The sequence below is a fragment of the Vipera ursinii genome, assembly GCF_947247035.1.
Source record: "Vipera ursinii genome assembly, chromosome: 2".
Taxonomy (NCBI): Eukaryota; Metazoa; Chordata; class Lepidosauria; order Squamata; family Viperidae; genus Vipera; species Vipera ursinii.
Genome location: NC_139513.1, coordinates 188,826,906 through 188,843,635, shown reverse-complemented (window position 1 = coordinate 188,843,635; position 16,730 = coordinate 188,826,906). Strand labels below are relative to the sequence as shown.

Genomic DNA, 16,730 nt, shown 5'->3' with positions numbered 1-16,730 from the left:
CATCTTTCCAATTATTAACACTTAAAGGATGTTTTCTTTCCCTAACATTTAATCAAAACTTATTTTTTTTATAACTCATACCCATTGCTCTTTGTCCAGCCCTTTACATCTTTTCACGTATTTGAAGAGAGCCACCAAGTCAGTATTCCAGGTTCGATCTGTTACAAAATAGAGTCAAGTCATTCCCATGATTCAGACATTGTGCTTCATTTGATCTTAAAATTTCATTTCCCTTTCTTCTAATCACACCACATTGCCAACTCATTTTCCGGTTGTAATTAAGTATTGGTCGTAGAAACATGAACTGGTTGGCCCCAGTCATGGCCACTCTTTTCACTTATAAAATTTTTTCTTTCCTGATCACTGAAGACTAAAGTAGATCAATCATGATATGCAAAAAAGAAAAAGAGACAAGAAGGATCAAGTTAACTTCTACCACATCAGCTGGATGGTGCAGGATAATATTGTGGTAGAAGAATAAGCAGAGGAGGGTCAACAAAAGTTCAGTGTTCTATTTTTGTCTACCTGATGGAAAAATATATCAGTCGTCCACACAGAACCTTCTACAATGTCTTGATTGGTTTAAATACAGATGTTATTCAATCTCTTAGAACCAGGCTCTGGAAGAAGTAGCTTGTTCTTCTATTGATGCTTTTTGCTATCAATTATGAAATTACATAAGATGGAATCAAGTTCATTGTCATGCTTCAGACAAGTGGTCCCCAACCTTTGTGGCTTGGCAGCCCAGCTTGGTGGTAGGAGGGGAACTGGGTCACGCAAGCCCAGTTCCAAATAGGCCATTCCCCGGTAGTCCAGCCACTCATGCAGCCCAATTCCGAGTAGGCCACAGCCCGGTAGTGGGCTACAACCCAGGGGTTGGGGATCCCTGCTTTAGGGTACCTATAATGTGCATTCATAAAGAGGTGGTTGTGCAAGGTTGCTTTTTGGTGCCCCTACTTCTTAGATCTTATATTTGTTCAGTGGTATAGGTTTTGATAAAACCTCAGTTTCCCCACTACCAGCCATGCTCAGCAGTAGACCTGTTTTTGGCCTATCTGTTTAATAGATTTATATGGCTGCCCATCTCATATACGTAATGCAAGGCAGTGAACAAGTAAAACAAATAAAAATACAGTAAAACCAGGATTTAAAAAACAGGAGCTGCCAAGAAACTTCATAACTTCCTACATACTCAGAATTTTATAAGTGGACAGTGCAGCTCCTTTTAGCATATATGGTTTTGAGATGCGGCCTCTGTACTCTTGTCCATTATTGCAGTGAGGAACTAATCATTAGCTAAAACAAAACTAAAATAGACAAAAGATATGTTCTATCTATCATTCCTAGAAAATCAAAAGCTTCAGAATTTATCAAATTAAGGTTTTTAAATACTTGGACATATCCTTCCAAACCATGATAATCTGGTGTCATCAGCAAAGAGATGTTACCACTAGGACATATAATCTCTGAAATGCAGTTCTGCATATTACTGTCACAGCAATAACCATATTCCAGATGCAATGGAAGTCATCAGAGCCAGGATCATTAGCCACCTGTTTTATATACATAGGTGCTTTTCTATTCCAATAAAGCTCTAGAGATGTTGTTCAATCAAAAATTTTAGAGCTTGTGGCAAGTGTCCCATTCTGTACCAGATTCCTTTCTGAGACTGGAATCTAGCCTAGCTATCATGTGCAGTTGCTGCTATTGGAATAAAATTTCCTATTTTTGGTCTTGTTTTGGCAACTCTGTGGCCATCGTGTGGGACAATTTTATCTGATCCAAATTGATGATACAAAGGGCCTTCAACACTGACATTCAGAGTGACCTAAGCAAAACCCAATTCCATTATGGACAGGACTTATTTGGGAGCTATTGTCTTGTAGAAAAGTTTTCATTTTTGCCATTCATTAATGCCTCTGAACAAAATATATTTTGCACCTGTTCAATAAAATGTGTTTCTATTTCCATATGCCCTGATAACATTACCTAATATTTTCTTAATCCATTCTCATGCCAGTTCAGAGGAGAAAACCTTTCTAGTGTTAGCTAATAACTCACCAATTATCTGCTATGTTTTGGGGCCATCATCAGGTTTCATATCATAGCAAGCAGTCAGCCTGGGATCAGATTAATTCACTACTAAAACAAGAGAGCTGGAAATAGTTCCTTCTGCCCCAAAGATAATGTTGTAGTCTTGACTTATACCAGGTTGGTGGGAGAAAGCAGTGCAAAGTTTGAACTTTGATTTCATTATAAATAAAACTTTAACTTGGTACATGAGAACCATTTGAATTATTTTGTTAGCTTTCCTACAATGAATTAACTCATCAGATTGCCATCTTGTTAAATATATATAATTTGTAATATTGAGAGAAACTAGTTGACTTCTCCAGCAATTTATTCTATAGAAATATCCTATGTAGACTATATGGTTCTGTCAGCCAGGATGAGTTGAATCTGTATTCTTATTCAGTGTGATGGATAGTTGCTAAGGAGAAGAATTAGTTTTACTGCATATGATTGGGATAAAACTATGAGCCTTCTTTTTGCCGGATCAAACGAAGAGTTGCCCAGTTGTAATAAGAATGTTATTGAATATCTGAAATATGTGGAAACACAATTTCTATAGAAAGCTGACAGAGTCTTTGGAACAAAATGTTGCCTTATATGTAAATTATGACATTCTGATATGGATTGGTTTGATTATTTTTCTTGTGTTTAAGTCTAAAATGATAAATTATAACTTGTATGGTGCTCATAAAACTAAGCTCCTTTTGAAACAGATTTTATCCTTTGGAGAAGTACGGCTAATGCTGCAGATAAAGGGATATCATTCTGTCATGCCAAAAAGACAACCCTCCTATATTGCTTAAGATTCAAAAATACAGAAGACATTGCCACATTGAGCTTTATATGCAAGGAAATTTCTATATCACAGAACCTGAATATAAGCATGTTTAATGAATTCTCTCTGCCTTGCAAAAGTTTGTGTTCATTTGCCAACTAAGCATCTAAGAAAAAGAATATCACTAACTTTTTTTGTCCTTCGGCTGTCACTACATCCGTGCTTATGTTTCAGGGGGTGAAATTCTTGCTAGAAATTGACTTCCTTCTTCCAGCCAATTTTCCCATGTCCAATTTCCAATTTGCAATGGAAAAAAATTGTTGAAAGGTAATATTTGGTGAGCTCCACACACTCCCTACTGTTTTGGTAAATGTCGAACAATATACAGTGTCTGTGTGTGTGTGTGTGTGTATGTGTGTGTGTGTGTGTGTACTATTTAACCCCTCTATTTAAGGCACATTGATTTGAACAAACTGTTCTTTCTCCTCTTATCGTATAATGCATTATCAATACGTTGCATTTACACACATTCCATTTTTCATACTAATAGAGCTGGAAGTTGCAAGGCTAAGCACAGATGGAAACCTGGAAGATCTTAAATTTCCACAGAATACTGGCTTTGGCAGCACCATCCAGCTGTCAGCAAACACACTGAAGCAGAACGGTCGAAATGGTAAGCTCAGCTCTTCAGTGATGGTTTTGGGAATGTAGAAATCTTTTCTGTTAAGTTTAAATCATAGTACTTTCACTATCTTTCTTGCTATAACACATTATTAATGTAAGTCAAATTGCTTTATTGAATCAAGCAGACAAAATAAAAATGGCTGAATCCTCAGAACAAAGTCTCCGGATCCTTAGTTGCCCTGGTCTCCAGTAGTAGCAGCAGCTGCTGCTGCTAAATACCAGGTCAGCCTGCAACAAGTTTTACCCCATCTGAGACATATTGTACATGAGAGGGCTGGGCTGGCATAAATAACTGAGATTGGATAGAATGGAGCTGGAAGGGATCTTGGAGGTCTTCTAGTCCAGCCCCCCATCTCACACAAGTGACTGTCTAGCCTCTTTTTTAAAATCTCCAGTGATGGAGTGCCGACAATTTCTTGGGGCAAGCTGTTCTACTGGTTAATTGTCCTCACTGTCAAGAAGTTTCTCCTTAATTCCAGGTTGCTTCTCTCTTTGATCAGTTTCCAACCATTGTTTCTCGTCCTTCCATCTAGTGCTTTGATGAATAAGGTGACCCCCTCTTCTTTGTGGCAGCCCAGCAAATACTGGAATACTGCTATCGTGTCTCCCCTATTTCTTCTTTTCTTTATACTAGCCCACGGGTCGGCAAACCACGGCTCTGGAGCCACATATGCGGCTCTTTCAGACTTCTCCTACGGCTCCCAGCCATTTGCAGAGAGAGAGAATGTGTAACTCATCTGTTCTCTGAGAAGCTGACAAGCTTATTGGGCGGGGCTCCTGCCTTTGCTGCATCTCCACAGGAAGCAGTAGAAAGCAGGGCAGGAGAGCCAGCCCAATAAGAATGTGTGTCAGGTTGTCCAGAACAGCGTGAAGCCAGCTTGCCAGGTGAGCAGAAGGTCGGAGAGAGGCAGAGAGAGAGGGGGGAGGAGAGAGAGAGAGAGAGAGAGAACTCATGAACAGCAGCTTCTATTTCTTTTTAATTAAACTCTTCAATCAAGTTGCCCCCCTTGTGTGCATGCCCGCGTGCAAGAGTTTTGCGGCTCCCAGTGGTTTTTTTCCCTCTGGGAAATGGGTCCAAGTGGCTGTTTGAGTGTTTAAGGTTGCCGACCACTGGATTAGCCAAACCCAAGTCCTGCAGCCATTCTTAATATGTTTTAGTCTCTAGGCCTTTGATCATCTTAGTTGCTCTTCTCTGAATTTTTTTCAAACTCTTAACATCTTTTTTGTGAAATGGTGACCAAAATTAGCTGCAGTATTCCCCCCGAGGATGATGACTTCCTCCTTCTGAGTCAGCTTCTCCACTGGGACTTCATGGGACTTTGCTCTGGCTCCAGCTGCCAGGACCGCACTTTCCACAAAAGTAGCAGCCTGCATCTCATCTGCTGCAGCTACCCCCAGGCTCTGGATTGATTCTTTTCCATCTCTGCATCTTCCCTGAGTCTTTGTCATCCTCCCAAGGTTTGGGTAGGTGACCAGGGCTCAGGACCCCATGGATAAATGAAATTTGGAGTCTTGGTTTAATGTCATGGTTCTGATAGATGAGACCAGAAGAAATAAGAATTCTGAGGCAATTGCTTTTCTCAAAGAACAATTTTAATAGCTACATAATATCAGCACGAATAAAGGTGAAACCAAGACTGAAAGTTACCCCCCAAAAAAAGGTTACAAAGTAAAAGTTGAACTCCCCACCCATTGATGTGTCATAAATCACTATCCCCACTTTTTTATTATCCATGATTTCTGTTGCAAGTCTTTGTTTGTTCTGAGCGTTTGCTTTCGTGACTTCATCTTTGCATCTTCTGGCTGTCTGCTGATAATCAGCCTTACTTATGTGCCCCTCTTTCCATTTTTTGTGTTTGTCCTTTTTGTCTTTCAGTTTGTCAGAGAGATATTTTTGCAGTCATGCAGATTTCTTCTTGAATTTCTTGTTTTTCTTTTTTCAGTAGTATTGTGCTGGTCTGGGCTTTTATGATTGCATTTTTCAGAGTTCCCCATGCTTCTTGGGTTGTTTTTCCCTTTAGGATTTTCATCCATGGTATCTTTCCTAAGTTCTCTCTAAGTTTGTTAAAGTCAGCTCTTTTGAAGTTTAAGACACTGGTTGGACTGTTTTCTGTTCCTAGTGTTTGCGTTATATTAAATTCCAGTATGACATGGTCACTTTTGCCAAGGTTCCGGCAACTTCAACTTTTATCATTTCTTCTCTATTAATTAGAATTAAGTCCAGTATGGCTTTACATCTAGTTCCCTCCTCTATCTTTTGGATGACAAAGTTGTCAGCTAGGTTGGTTAGGAATCTGTTTGATCTCACACTCGATGTAGAGTTTGTCTTCCAATTGATATCTGGATAGTTGAAGTTTCCCATTACTACTGTGGTATGCTTCCTACATACATTTGTTAGCTGGTTGGCAAAGAGTTCATCTATTTCTTCTGATTGGTTGGGTGGCCTGTAATATACACCTATGTTAATGTCACTTTTTTTTCTCTTTTATATTGACCCATATACATTCTGGAGAGATTTTATCTTGGATCATATGCATTTCTGTAGTTATGTAGTGTTCCCTTACATATAATGCAACTCCCCCTCCTCTTTTTGCAGACCTGTTTCTTTTGAACAATTTGTATCCATCCATCAGTCCCTTCCATTCATGGGTTTCGTCCCACCAGGTTTCTGTAATGCCAACTATGTCATACCCTCCATCGTGTACTATTGCTCCTAGTTCGCCCTGTTTGTTCCCCAAGCTTTGAGCATTTGTATGTAAGCATTTAAGACTTTTATGCCTGTTCATGAGCATGTTTCCTGCATCTCCTGATTGTTGTTTGGATTTTTCTTTTTTCTCATCTCTGCCTACCTCATTGTTTGATTTGTTTTATTGGGATTTATGATTGGTTTTGGGTTCTAGAGATTGTAAAGATTGGTCACCCTGCCCCCTCTATTTTAGTTTAAAGCCCTCCTGATGAGTTGGGCCAGTCTTCTGAGTACATTTTTCCCTGTTTTCATGAGGTGCAACCCATCCCTTGCCAGGAGTCCTTCATATAGGAAATGCAGTCCATGATCCAGGAAACCAAAGTTTTCTTGGCAACACCAACCTTTTAGCCAATGGTTTATTTCTAGAATTCTTTTTTTTCCCTCAATGGGTGTTGGCCTTTCATTGGGAGTACTGATGAGAACACTACTTGTACTCCTAGCTTCTTAACTTTATGCCTAGTTGTTTGTAATCTCTCACTATTGTACTTAGGTTCTTTGTTGTGTCATTTGTCCCAATGTGGAGGAGGAGGAAAGGGTAGTAATCAGTAGGCCTAATTATTTTGGTTAGGTTCTCGGCCACATCTTTGATTTTTGCTCCAGGGAGACAACATACCTCCCTGGATTGTAAGTCCGGTCTGTAGATGGCTGGTTCCATTCCTTTGAGAATAGTATCTCCTATTACCAACCAACACTTGCCTTCCTTTTGGGGGGGCTGCAGTCTGAGGTGCTTTTCTGTTTATCTCTGGTGTGTTTGTTGATGTGACATTTTTTAGGGAAATTTGAAGTGACTTTTTTAGGGATATTTGAAGTTGTTTCTTTCAATGTTTTCTTTGATGGGGAGGCTGTGGGTCTGTGTGTTTCCACCTAAGGCAGGCATGTCAAACTGCCGGCCCGTAGACTGGATGCATCACACCAAAACCATGTCCACCCCATTGCCGGCAATGGGGGAAAAGTCACAATATGTCATGTGACATCACGTGATGTTGCGAGTTTGACATGCCTGGTTTAAGGGAAGAAATCAATTGCTCAGTTTCTGGTTGGGTTGGAATGGGCAGAAGGGGTTTGTTAGTTTTATGCTGATTCTTTCTATGAGTATTGTGTTTCCTTCTATGTGTGACATACCTCCACTTGTTTTCCTCCAAGGGTTTATCAGTAGGGTCAAATCCTCTGGGAGTTATTTGTTCATTAATTGGTTCTGTTTGGGTATAGCTTTCTTTCGTAGATTGGGGTTTGGCTAGAGTTGCCTCTAAGTTCCTTTTTCCTCCAGTAGTTTACATAGTTTACATCTAATGCATGTATAGTTTGGGTGTTCTTTGGGCATAAGCACATACATGGAACAAGTATTATATACCACAATATTATTGTTGTGATTCAGGGTCAGCCTGTGGGTTCGGCAGTTGGGTCGGACGACTCAGAGGAGGAGGTGGAGGGGGGTGTTGAAGAGCTTGCTGAGGGGACTGGACAGCCTGATGAGAGCCCCCAGCCAGGCCCCTCTCATCTGGTCACCACACAGACCCAGCTGTGTGAGCCTGACAGCATGGATGAAGATGACCCACAGCTGGCCCTGTTCAAGGACGCCTGACGCAGGAGGCAGTCAATCAGGAGTAAACAGAGGAAGGCAATGGGGCTCCTCGGAAGGAGGCAGAGAGAAGCCACGCCCTGAACTGTATTTAAGGGGGAATGCGTGGGAGGGCTGGTTTGCTGAAGGCAACTGCTTGAAAAGCTCCTGTTTCTTGGTTTGTGTCTTGTTCTATTTGTTTTTGTAGCAATAAATTTGGCAGGCGTAATTCCAGCCTCTTGCCTTCTTATAAAAGGAGTTGTCCCTGCCTTTTCTGCAGGGCTGGTAGCAGGCTGGTACAGAACAATTATCTGTCACCTGTTCTATGAGTTTGTTGTTTGAAAATCCCTCTTTTTGGTTTTTGCTGTCTGCAGGCCCTGGTCTACTACTATCCATAGCACTTGGTCTGCTGCCATCTGTAGGCCCTGATCTATCACCGTCTGTAGCACTTGGTCTACTGCCATCTCTAGGCCCTGGTCTATTACCATCCGCAGCACCTGGTCTGCTGCCGTCAGATCAGCCTGAGCATGGAAGGTAGTCTCCCCTTGGAAATCTGACTGCCCACCTACAACTCCAAGGGCAGGGGAAGTGAAGTGGCTGTAGTCATTCGGAAGAATGATGGCTTTGAGAGGTACTACTCTCAAAGTCTTGTTTGTGCAGTAGGGCTTTAGTGATCAGGTAGAATTCCTGTTCCCATACCAGGGGTCCTGTTGCATAGCAGTCTCCCAACCAGGACACCATGAATTTGTTGCTATACTTACAGTTTTTCAACTTATATTACTTCAATCTGCCTTCCTTGCATCCAGAATCAGAAGTGCCCCTAGGGTTCAGAACCACCTTAGGAATGAGGCCAGCTGGACACTGGCCTTGTGCCTAAGTCACTTTCTCTCGGCTCTAGAAAGGAGCTTGTGGCAAACTATTTGAGCAGCCATCAAACAAAATTGCTTGGATTTGCTCTGAGCTGGACTTCAGCTATGTCAGTCTATCGAGTTGACTGAGACTAGTCTGGCTTGCTACTTGGGAAGAGTTTGAGTCTTTTGGTGCCAAGGAAATTAACAGAATCCTTGGAGCAGCAAGTGTGTCTACCTGTGGATTAGATCCATGTCTCTCCTGGTTGGTCAAGGCCTCCAAGGAGATGCTGTATGGTTAAGTTCCAGTTGTGCTCCTTCAAATTAGTCCTTGAAGGATATGATCCAACCTGTGCTTAAAGAATCTGCCCTCTCTTCAAGAAACCATTATTGCACTGAATGGTAGGAACAATTTTTTTCTTATCTCCATCTTTCCCTTTTTTGAGGAATCTTGTTGAAAAAGTGATCAGGCTACAGCTTCAGGGACAAATTATCTGGACTTCTTTCAGCAGAATCAAAGTCCTGGCTCATCTAGTCCAGCAGTTTACTCTCTTAATGGCCAGCCAACTGCACAAGGAAGCTTATATTGGTCAGTTGATAATAGAAATGTAGGAAAGAGGAAAGTAATGTTAAATTTGATCGCAGGGAAAAGGCATAGAAGAAAAGAGCATTTTTTAATTGAAAAGTTTTACAATACATTTTTAAATACAAAAAAGCCCCCCCTCCTCCCCCTTCCCTCTCCCCAACCCTTCCCTCCCCTCCCCTTTCTGGTCCTCTTTCCATCTAGCCTGTAATTGCCCATACTGAAACCAAGTTTGTACAATTTTTTCTTCTTTTAAAATTTTATATGGCTTTAGTTTCCATACATTCCTCTCTAAACTTAAAATTTCCTTATATGTAGTCACATCATGTTTAAATCCCACATTTATATTTTATTTTGCATGTTTAGGTATTGCCCAAATGGGTATCTTATAATTTAACTTAGGTCTATACTTTTTCCAAACCCACAACAGAGCATACCTTAAAATATGTATCTTAAAAACATTATCCACCTTCTTATCATACAATAAATATGCATGCCAACCAAATAACAAATCATGACCCTCAAGATTTAATAATCTCCCTTGTGTTAAATTAAACCAGTCACTTATCGCTGACAAAGCAGCAGCCTCATAATATAATTTAAAATTAGGCATTTTAAGACCACCTCTTTCACGCGTATCTTGCATTATCTTAAATTTAACTCGTGGCTTTTTCCCTGCCCAGACAAATTTATTAATTCCTTTTTGCCATTCCTCCAGATTTAAGTCCTTTTTGAGTACAGGTATCATTTGAAATAAAAATAGAAATTTTGCAAAACATTCATTTTCACTGCTGCAATTCTTCCCAAAAAGGATAATTGTAATTTTTTCCAACTATCTAATTCTTTTTGTATTTTTCCCCATAACATTTCATAATTATTTTTATATAACTTCACATTTGAGGCTGACAAATATATCCCCAAATATTTAATCTTTTTAACTATTTCAAATCCCGTTAGCTCTTCTAAAACAGCCTTTTGTGATACTGTCATATTTTTAGTCACTATTTTAGTTTTTTGTATGTTGATCTTAAATCCAGAAACTTTCCCATATAACATTATTATCTCCATCAATTCTACAACTGAATAATCCGGCTGAGTTACTGTAACAACCAAATCATCTGCAAACGCCCTGAATCTATAATCCTGATCTCTTATTTGAATTCCCCTAATTTTTCCCGAGTCACGTATTTTAATCAGTAATATTTCCAATGTTAAAACAAATAATAGAGGTGACAACGGGCACCCCTGCCTTGTGCCCTTTTCAATATTACATAGTTCAGTCAAACTATTATTGACTATTATACGGGCTGTTTGCTTTTGATATATTGCCCTAATTGGTTGTAGAAATTTGTCCCCAAATTCCTTTTTCTCTAGTACTTTGATCAAAAATTGCCAATCCAATTGATCAAAGGCTTTTTCAGCATCCAAAAAGATCAAAGCTGCAGGGATCTGATTGTTTCTTTCCAAAAATTCCAATAAATCTACAATATGTCTCACATTATTCTTCATTTGTCTACCACTTATAAATCCAGTTTGATCACCATGAATCACTTGTTGTAATACCCTCATTAATCTATTAGCTAAATTTTTTGCAAATATCTTATAATCAGTATTCAAAAGCGATATTGGCCTATAATTTTTAGCTTGAGTAACATCCTGATCTTCCTTCGGAATAAATGAAATAAAAGCAGTCTTCCAAGATGGAGGTACCCCTCCTCCCATTTGAATTGTCTTAAACAATTCCCTTAAAGGTTTCACCATTTCTAACTGTAAATTTTTATAATACACGGCAGTCAAACTGTCAGTACCCGGGGCTTTGCTCACTTTTAATTGTTTGATTGCTAAAAGAATTTCTTCATCAGTTATCAATTGATTCATCCCTTCTTTTAGTTCTTGCGTAAGAACAGGAATCTTAGCTTTTATCAAATAGTCATCTATATCTACATCTCTAATCTTATCTCTAGCAGAAAAGAGCATTATTAAATAAAATTTTATCCATAGTTTGAACTAAAAACATTTGTCTCTAAAGTAGACTAGTCAAAGACTACAGTTCATCTCTCCACAATTTGTCATGTAGATTGATTCAAAAAATCCATTTATTAGGAAAAATGTGTACAGAATGCATTATCAAAAGAAGTTGCATTGAAAACATATATATTAGGAAATATATGCACCAAAATGCATAGAACTTTAAAGATATTCCTGAGCACAGTATGGGTGATGGAAAAAAGGCAAATAAGTTTTGTTTTTTTATTTAGGCTTACAACACCGTATGGAACCATGGTGGTGATTTCTGTAATTTGATTAAAGACTAACCAGAATTTAAGATACACTTGTCTAAATCATACACAGCAGGAGTGTTAAACTGCTGGCCCATGGGCCGGTTGCATCATATGGAGGCTGTGCCCACCCTAGCTGACCATTTTCTGACTATTTTGGCTTCGTGACTGCTACTTTTTTGTTAAAACAAGGACATACAGACTTTTTAAAAAATTAAAAATGTGTTTTTGAAAGGGATGAAGGGGCTGCATGCATATCTGGATCTTTGGGGAAGAGAACATGATGCCTTTATTCCATTCCAAAACACCAGTATTTCTTTCCCCCACAACACATTAACTTTATTGTTGTCCTTGGCCAGTATTAATTGACCTGATAAATACCATCATGATAAACACCAACTAGAACTGAAATCTTCATGTAGGCTTTTAACAAAAGAGTAAAGAGAAGGCAAAAAGGAAATGTAATAAAACCAAATTATCAAATTGGCATTATTTTCCCAGCTTTACAAATTACAACTTTGCTTTGAAATCGCAGCACTTTTCTTCTGTTCCCAGGTACCATTAGGGGCATAAATATTAATGAGTGGGATTTTTTTGTTTATCCTATTTTGTCCTCAGTCACCTCTTAGCCCTTCTATCCTGTGGGGTTGAGCTTAAGACTGAACTACTAAACTAAAGGAGTGATAGTTGGTAGCACCTAGACCTACACTAGTTGTAAAAGTCAAACACCTCTAAACTGGTGCAGTAAATAGTAGTTTGCTAATGCTAAATGAATCACTGGGCTTGTGACTGTTACTGAGGTTGAAAGTAATGAAAAATGTGCATGCTTTCCTGCAAATATCTCAATTGGGGGAATAGGGGAGGATTATAGTTTGATTAAGAAGGCATGCTTATAAAATTGACAGAGGAGTGCAAAATGTCATGCATATGCCTTCCAAAAAGCCCCTCTAAGTCACACACAGATTATCTCATGGCTGAGCCTGAAAATCAATAGGCTTATATATGTCTAATTGCTTTTAATGCTGATACTGTTTTAATTAGTACCAAGAACTAGATAATAACTCTCACATTGAGCCTGCAATGTTACAAAGTAGCGCATCTTTATATATGGCTGTATTAGAACTATCTTTATTGTGATTATATGTACAGCAATTCTGATTACTTACGTTAACCATTTTGTTCATATTAGTAGGTTGCTGCATCACTAATCCTGCAACCAGTTCTGCAATTTTTTAAACTCCATTAAGAGAATGTTTTTGTTATAGAGCAAAAGATTGTGAATTAGAAATTCTGAAAACTGATTTAATCTATTACCAAATTTTCTGTTTCAGGTGAAATCAGAGTGGCCTTTGTCCTATACAACAATCTGGGCCCTTATCTGTCCACAGAGAACGCCAGCATGAAATTAGGGATGGAAGCCATGTCTACTAATCATTCTGTCATAGTGAATTCTCCCATCATCACAGCAGCAATTAATAAAGAGTTCAGCAATAAGGTTTACTTGGCTGACCCTGTTGTGTTCACTGTCAAACACATCAAGGTGAGGACTTGCTTCCCTGGCAAAAAGTCTCACATTATGGGGGGATTATTTTTCACTGTTCCTGAAAACATCCTAGAAAGTGTTCACTTCCTCCCCTACCCACAATATATGACACTTTTCAGGAAAAGCCAACCCCCCCTCCCCGAGGTTATCTTAGCTACTTAAAAAAAATCTTCATAAAGCACTTGAGGTTTATAATTGTTTTGTAATAGAAATGAAGTAATCCTGCAGAGCTGAGTTTAGCTCTAAACAAATCAAATAATTGGGCAAGGGATAATTTATAAAAGTGAGAATAGCAATCTTCCTCTGTTGTCCATTACCCTTTGCTGCTAATGGTTAGAAGAACAGAGATGATTTAATTTAGTACTTCTTCATCTATTTCTTCCCTATAGCAGTCAGAAGAAAATTTCAACCCTAACTGTTCATTCTGGAGTTATTCTAAACGCACAATGACAGGATACTGGTCAACTCAAGGTTGTCGGCTCCTCACAACAAACAAGACACACACAACATGTTCCTGTAATCATTTAACCAACTTTGCTGTTCTGATGGCCCATGTGGAAGTGAAGGTAAGTGATGGATAAATACATCTATTAAAAATAGGAAATGGTTACAGAATGGAAGGTGGTGTCATCTGTATGTGGACGATACTATGTTAAACACCTCATACTGAGCAAGTGATGCCATTCACTTGTCTACCCAGTGCCTGCCTGCAGGCAGATTAGCTTTAAGTCAACCTTGGCAAAACAGAATGGCTTTGGGCTTTATCCATGCTTGGGGGCCTGGTGATTTGTCGTATTTGATAAGGTAGCACTCTCTCCAACAGAGTTGGTAGGCAATTTGGGTCTCCTGCACTCATGGTCCTGCTATAGGAGCAGGTGGCAGTCATGACTAGGGAAGGACTTTGCACAAGTTCATCTTGTGTGTCATTTGCACTGCTTCCTAGAGCTGGGAGCCTTGTTCACTCCTGGGTTAATCACTTCTTAGCTTAATTGTGTAACATACTCTACATAGAGCTGCCCTTGAAGATTTCCTGTAAGTGGTGCTGCATGCAGCAGCATGTAAAGTTCTGTATGCTTCATATTTCACCCATGTTACACCACTGCTACATAAGTTGCACTGCTTTCAGTTGTGTTCCCGGTACACTTTTATCACTTTTAAAACCCTAAATAACATGGGATAAAGTTAGTTATGGAACTACCTTTCCATGAAGATATCTGTCCATCCAACCAGTTTAGATAGGCTGGGCACCCTCAGGTACCTTCCCTTAAATGTTGGTGTCTGGTGGGATTTTGGAGGTGTGCCTTCTTCATGGCTGTCTTCTTGTTTTTCATTTTAATTTCTGTCTCAAATGACTTTTGAAAAGTTCTTTAGAAAAAAATTAATTCAGCAAATTCACCGTTGGCTCAATTCATCATGTAGATACAGCTATTCCTAGAAATGGAGAGGATGTCAGAACCCCAATGTATTTTGTATTTCTTTCCTATGCCCTCATTTTCACCTCCTGCCATTCTATTGAGGGGAGGGGGGCCTAAGGGTGTTCTGCTGTGTATTTTCTTTGCAGCTGGTTGGACATTTTGGGTGGGGTTTGAAAGGGCTCTTTTAATGTAACATTTCACATGGGAAATCCTTGGATCCTGCCTTACTATCCTGCTATCAATACCTTCCAATAAAAGTTCCTGTTGAGACATTGGAAGTTTCAAGAGTTCTGCTTTCTTGGGAGGCTTAACTGAGGCAGGTCCTTACATTAGGCAGGATCTGCAAAGTGGTCAACCCAAAGGGAAGAAAACCCATACCTTGGGGACCATGCAAGCAATGTCTAACCACCACAGCAAGAGGGAAGAAAGCAAGTTCTGGGCAGAGCCCCCCCCCAAGGCTTTCCTTAATGACAGCTCCTTTAATTCCTCTGGCTCAGGAGACAAGGCTGCAACTGGGGAGACTCTCTCAAAACCAAGGTGGTCAATCGGCGTCAGGAAGAAGGAAGACTGGGAAGGAAGATCCTGGAAAGTGACCATCAGCTGCAGCAGCCACAAGCCAGGCTGGAAAATGAAATGGAGCATTCACTCAACCTCAGCAAAGAAGAGGATGAAAGGCCAACCTGAGCCTATTGCTTCCTTAAGCAAGCCATAAGTCTCATGGTGGAGGCTTTCAAAAACCTTGAAGAGGAAAAAACAGACCCTTATTGAAACAGAGATGGGGAGAGGCTGGTGGAGGAAGTTAGAAGGGAGAGAGTGAACCCTCCAACCCAGGCACCTCTACCAACACCACAGACACCACAGGAACCGCCGCTGCAGCAACGATCCCAGCTTGAGCTACACCAGCCAGCAATGATGGGTACAGCGCCATAAGGAAGGGGCTTGCCATATCAAACATAAGACTCCCCCCTTGGCGTGAAATATGATAGGGATCCCCAGCAATGGGGTTTCTTCCTGGGTTATATGCAGGAATATGGCCGGGAGATCCCTAGCAAGAGTGCCCGGGTCAGGGTCGTCACCCTGGCCCTAGAAGGTACAGCAGCTAAGTAGATGGTCACCCTGCATAATGCCGAGGCACCCGAGCTCCGAAATTTCAATCGATTCATGGCAGTGCTGAGATGGTGGTTTGAGGATCCCTTGGCTGACCAGAAGGCCAGGGATTGTATTAAAAATGTCAGGCAGGGCCAATGCCCCATGGCCAAATACACTGAAGAATTCTGAGATCTGGCTTGTCATCTTAACTGGCCAGAGGACATTTTAGTAAGCTGTTTCAAGGAAAGGTTGAATGATGATCTCTACCATGCGTGTATTGCACAAAGAGCCCCTGCACCTCCACAACTGGTGCATCCTAGCCAAGGAAGCAGAGATCAACCAAGCCCAAAATCAACATTGTTTCAGTCAAGCATGGAAATGCTCCCTACCAGAGAGGAAGCAAGAGGCAATGAAAACCCCCATAGTGACCCCGCCCTGAACTGCCTGCTTTAAATGTGGAAAAGAGGACCATCGAGCTGCGGAGTGTCATTCAAAGACTCTGGTGAGAAAAGGAGACTGGTCTGTGGGTGTAAACCCATAAAAAAATCCCAGCACCCCAGGAAGACAGCAATGAAAAGTGCCTAGGTCATGGAATTCCAGCCCTCTGAGAAAACAGGAGGGAGAACTCCAACCCACCAGAGAAGGTACCAAAGATGTCCAACAGCGACTCCAGTGATGAGCCCTTGGTAAGTCTGGCTACCATTACCAGACCCATAGAACTGATGATCCCAGGAATGGAGGAAAAGATGGAGGAAAAGGTAGCCATAAAGACTTTACTAGACTCAGGCTGCGCCAGATGTTTAATAAGCCCAACCCTAGTGGGAAATCTGGGGATCCTATTGATGAAACTGAAGAAGCCCATTTTGTTCAGTCAATTAGATGGATCTATTACAGGGGGTGTCCCAGCCACCTTCACCACGATGCCAATAAAACTAACCATGGGGGACCACACTGAGACTTTGACTTTTATAGTGACCCCCAACATGGAATGGCCTATAATCCTAGGACTGGCCTGGCTAAAAAAATGGAACCCATGGATGAACTGGAGGACAGGAAATTTGAGATTCCCAAAAGGGAAAGCCCGCTCGCCCAATAGCCACCATGGCACCAAAGCGAAGCACAAGCCTGAGGTGTAAC

At 40.6% G+C, this 16,730-nt stretch overlaps 1 protein-coding gene across 17 annotated transcripts in view; it reads left to right on the top strand.

Moving 5' to 3' along the window:
* The window catches only part of ADGRL3 (adhesion G protein-coupled receptor L3), a gene marked incomplete at its 3' end in the record, with an annotated part of 394,935 nt that overhangs the window by 176,822 nt on the left and 201,383 nt on the right, over positions 1-16,730 (top strand). For all 17 annotated transcript variants that reach the window (XM_083351852.1, XM_083351853.1, XM_083351851.1 and 14 more), the window contains 3 exons: positions 3,399-3,521; positions 12,878-13,086; positions 13,479-13,655. In XM_083351852.1, coding sequence (XP_083207978.1) covers positions 3,399-3,521; positions 12,878-13,086; positions 13,479-13,655 — 509 coding nt within the window. The remainder of the gene's footprint in view (positions 1-3,398; positions 3,522-12,877; positions 13,087-13,478; positions 13,656-16,730) is intronic.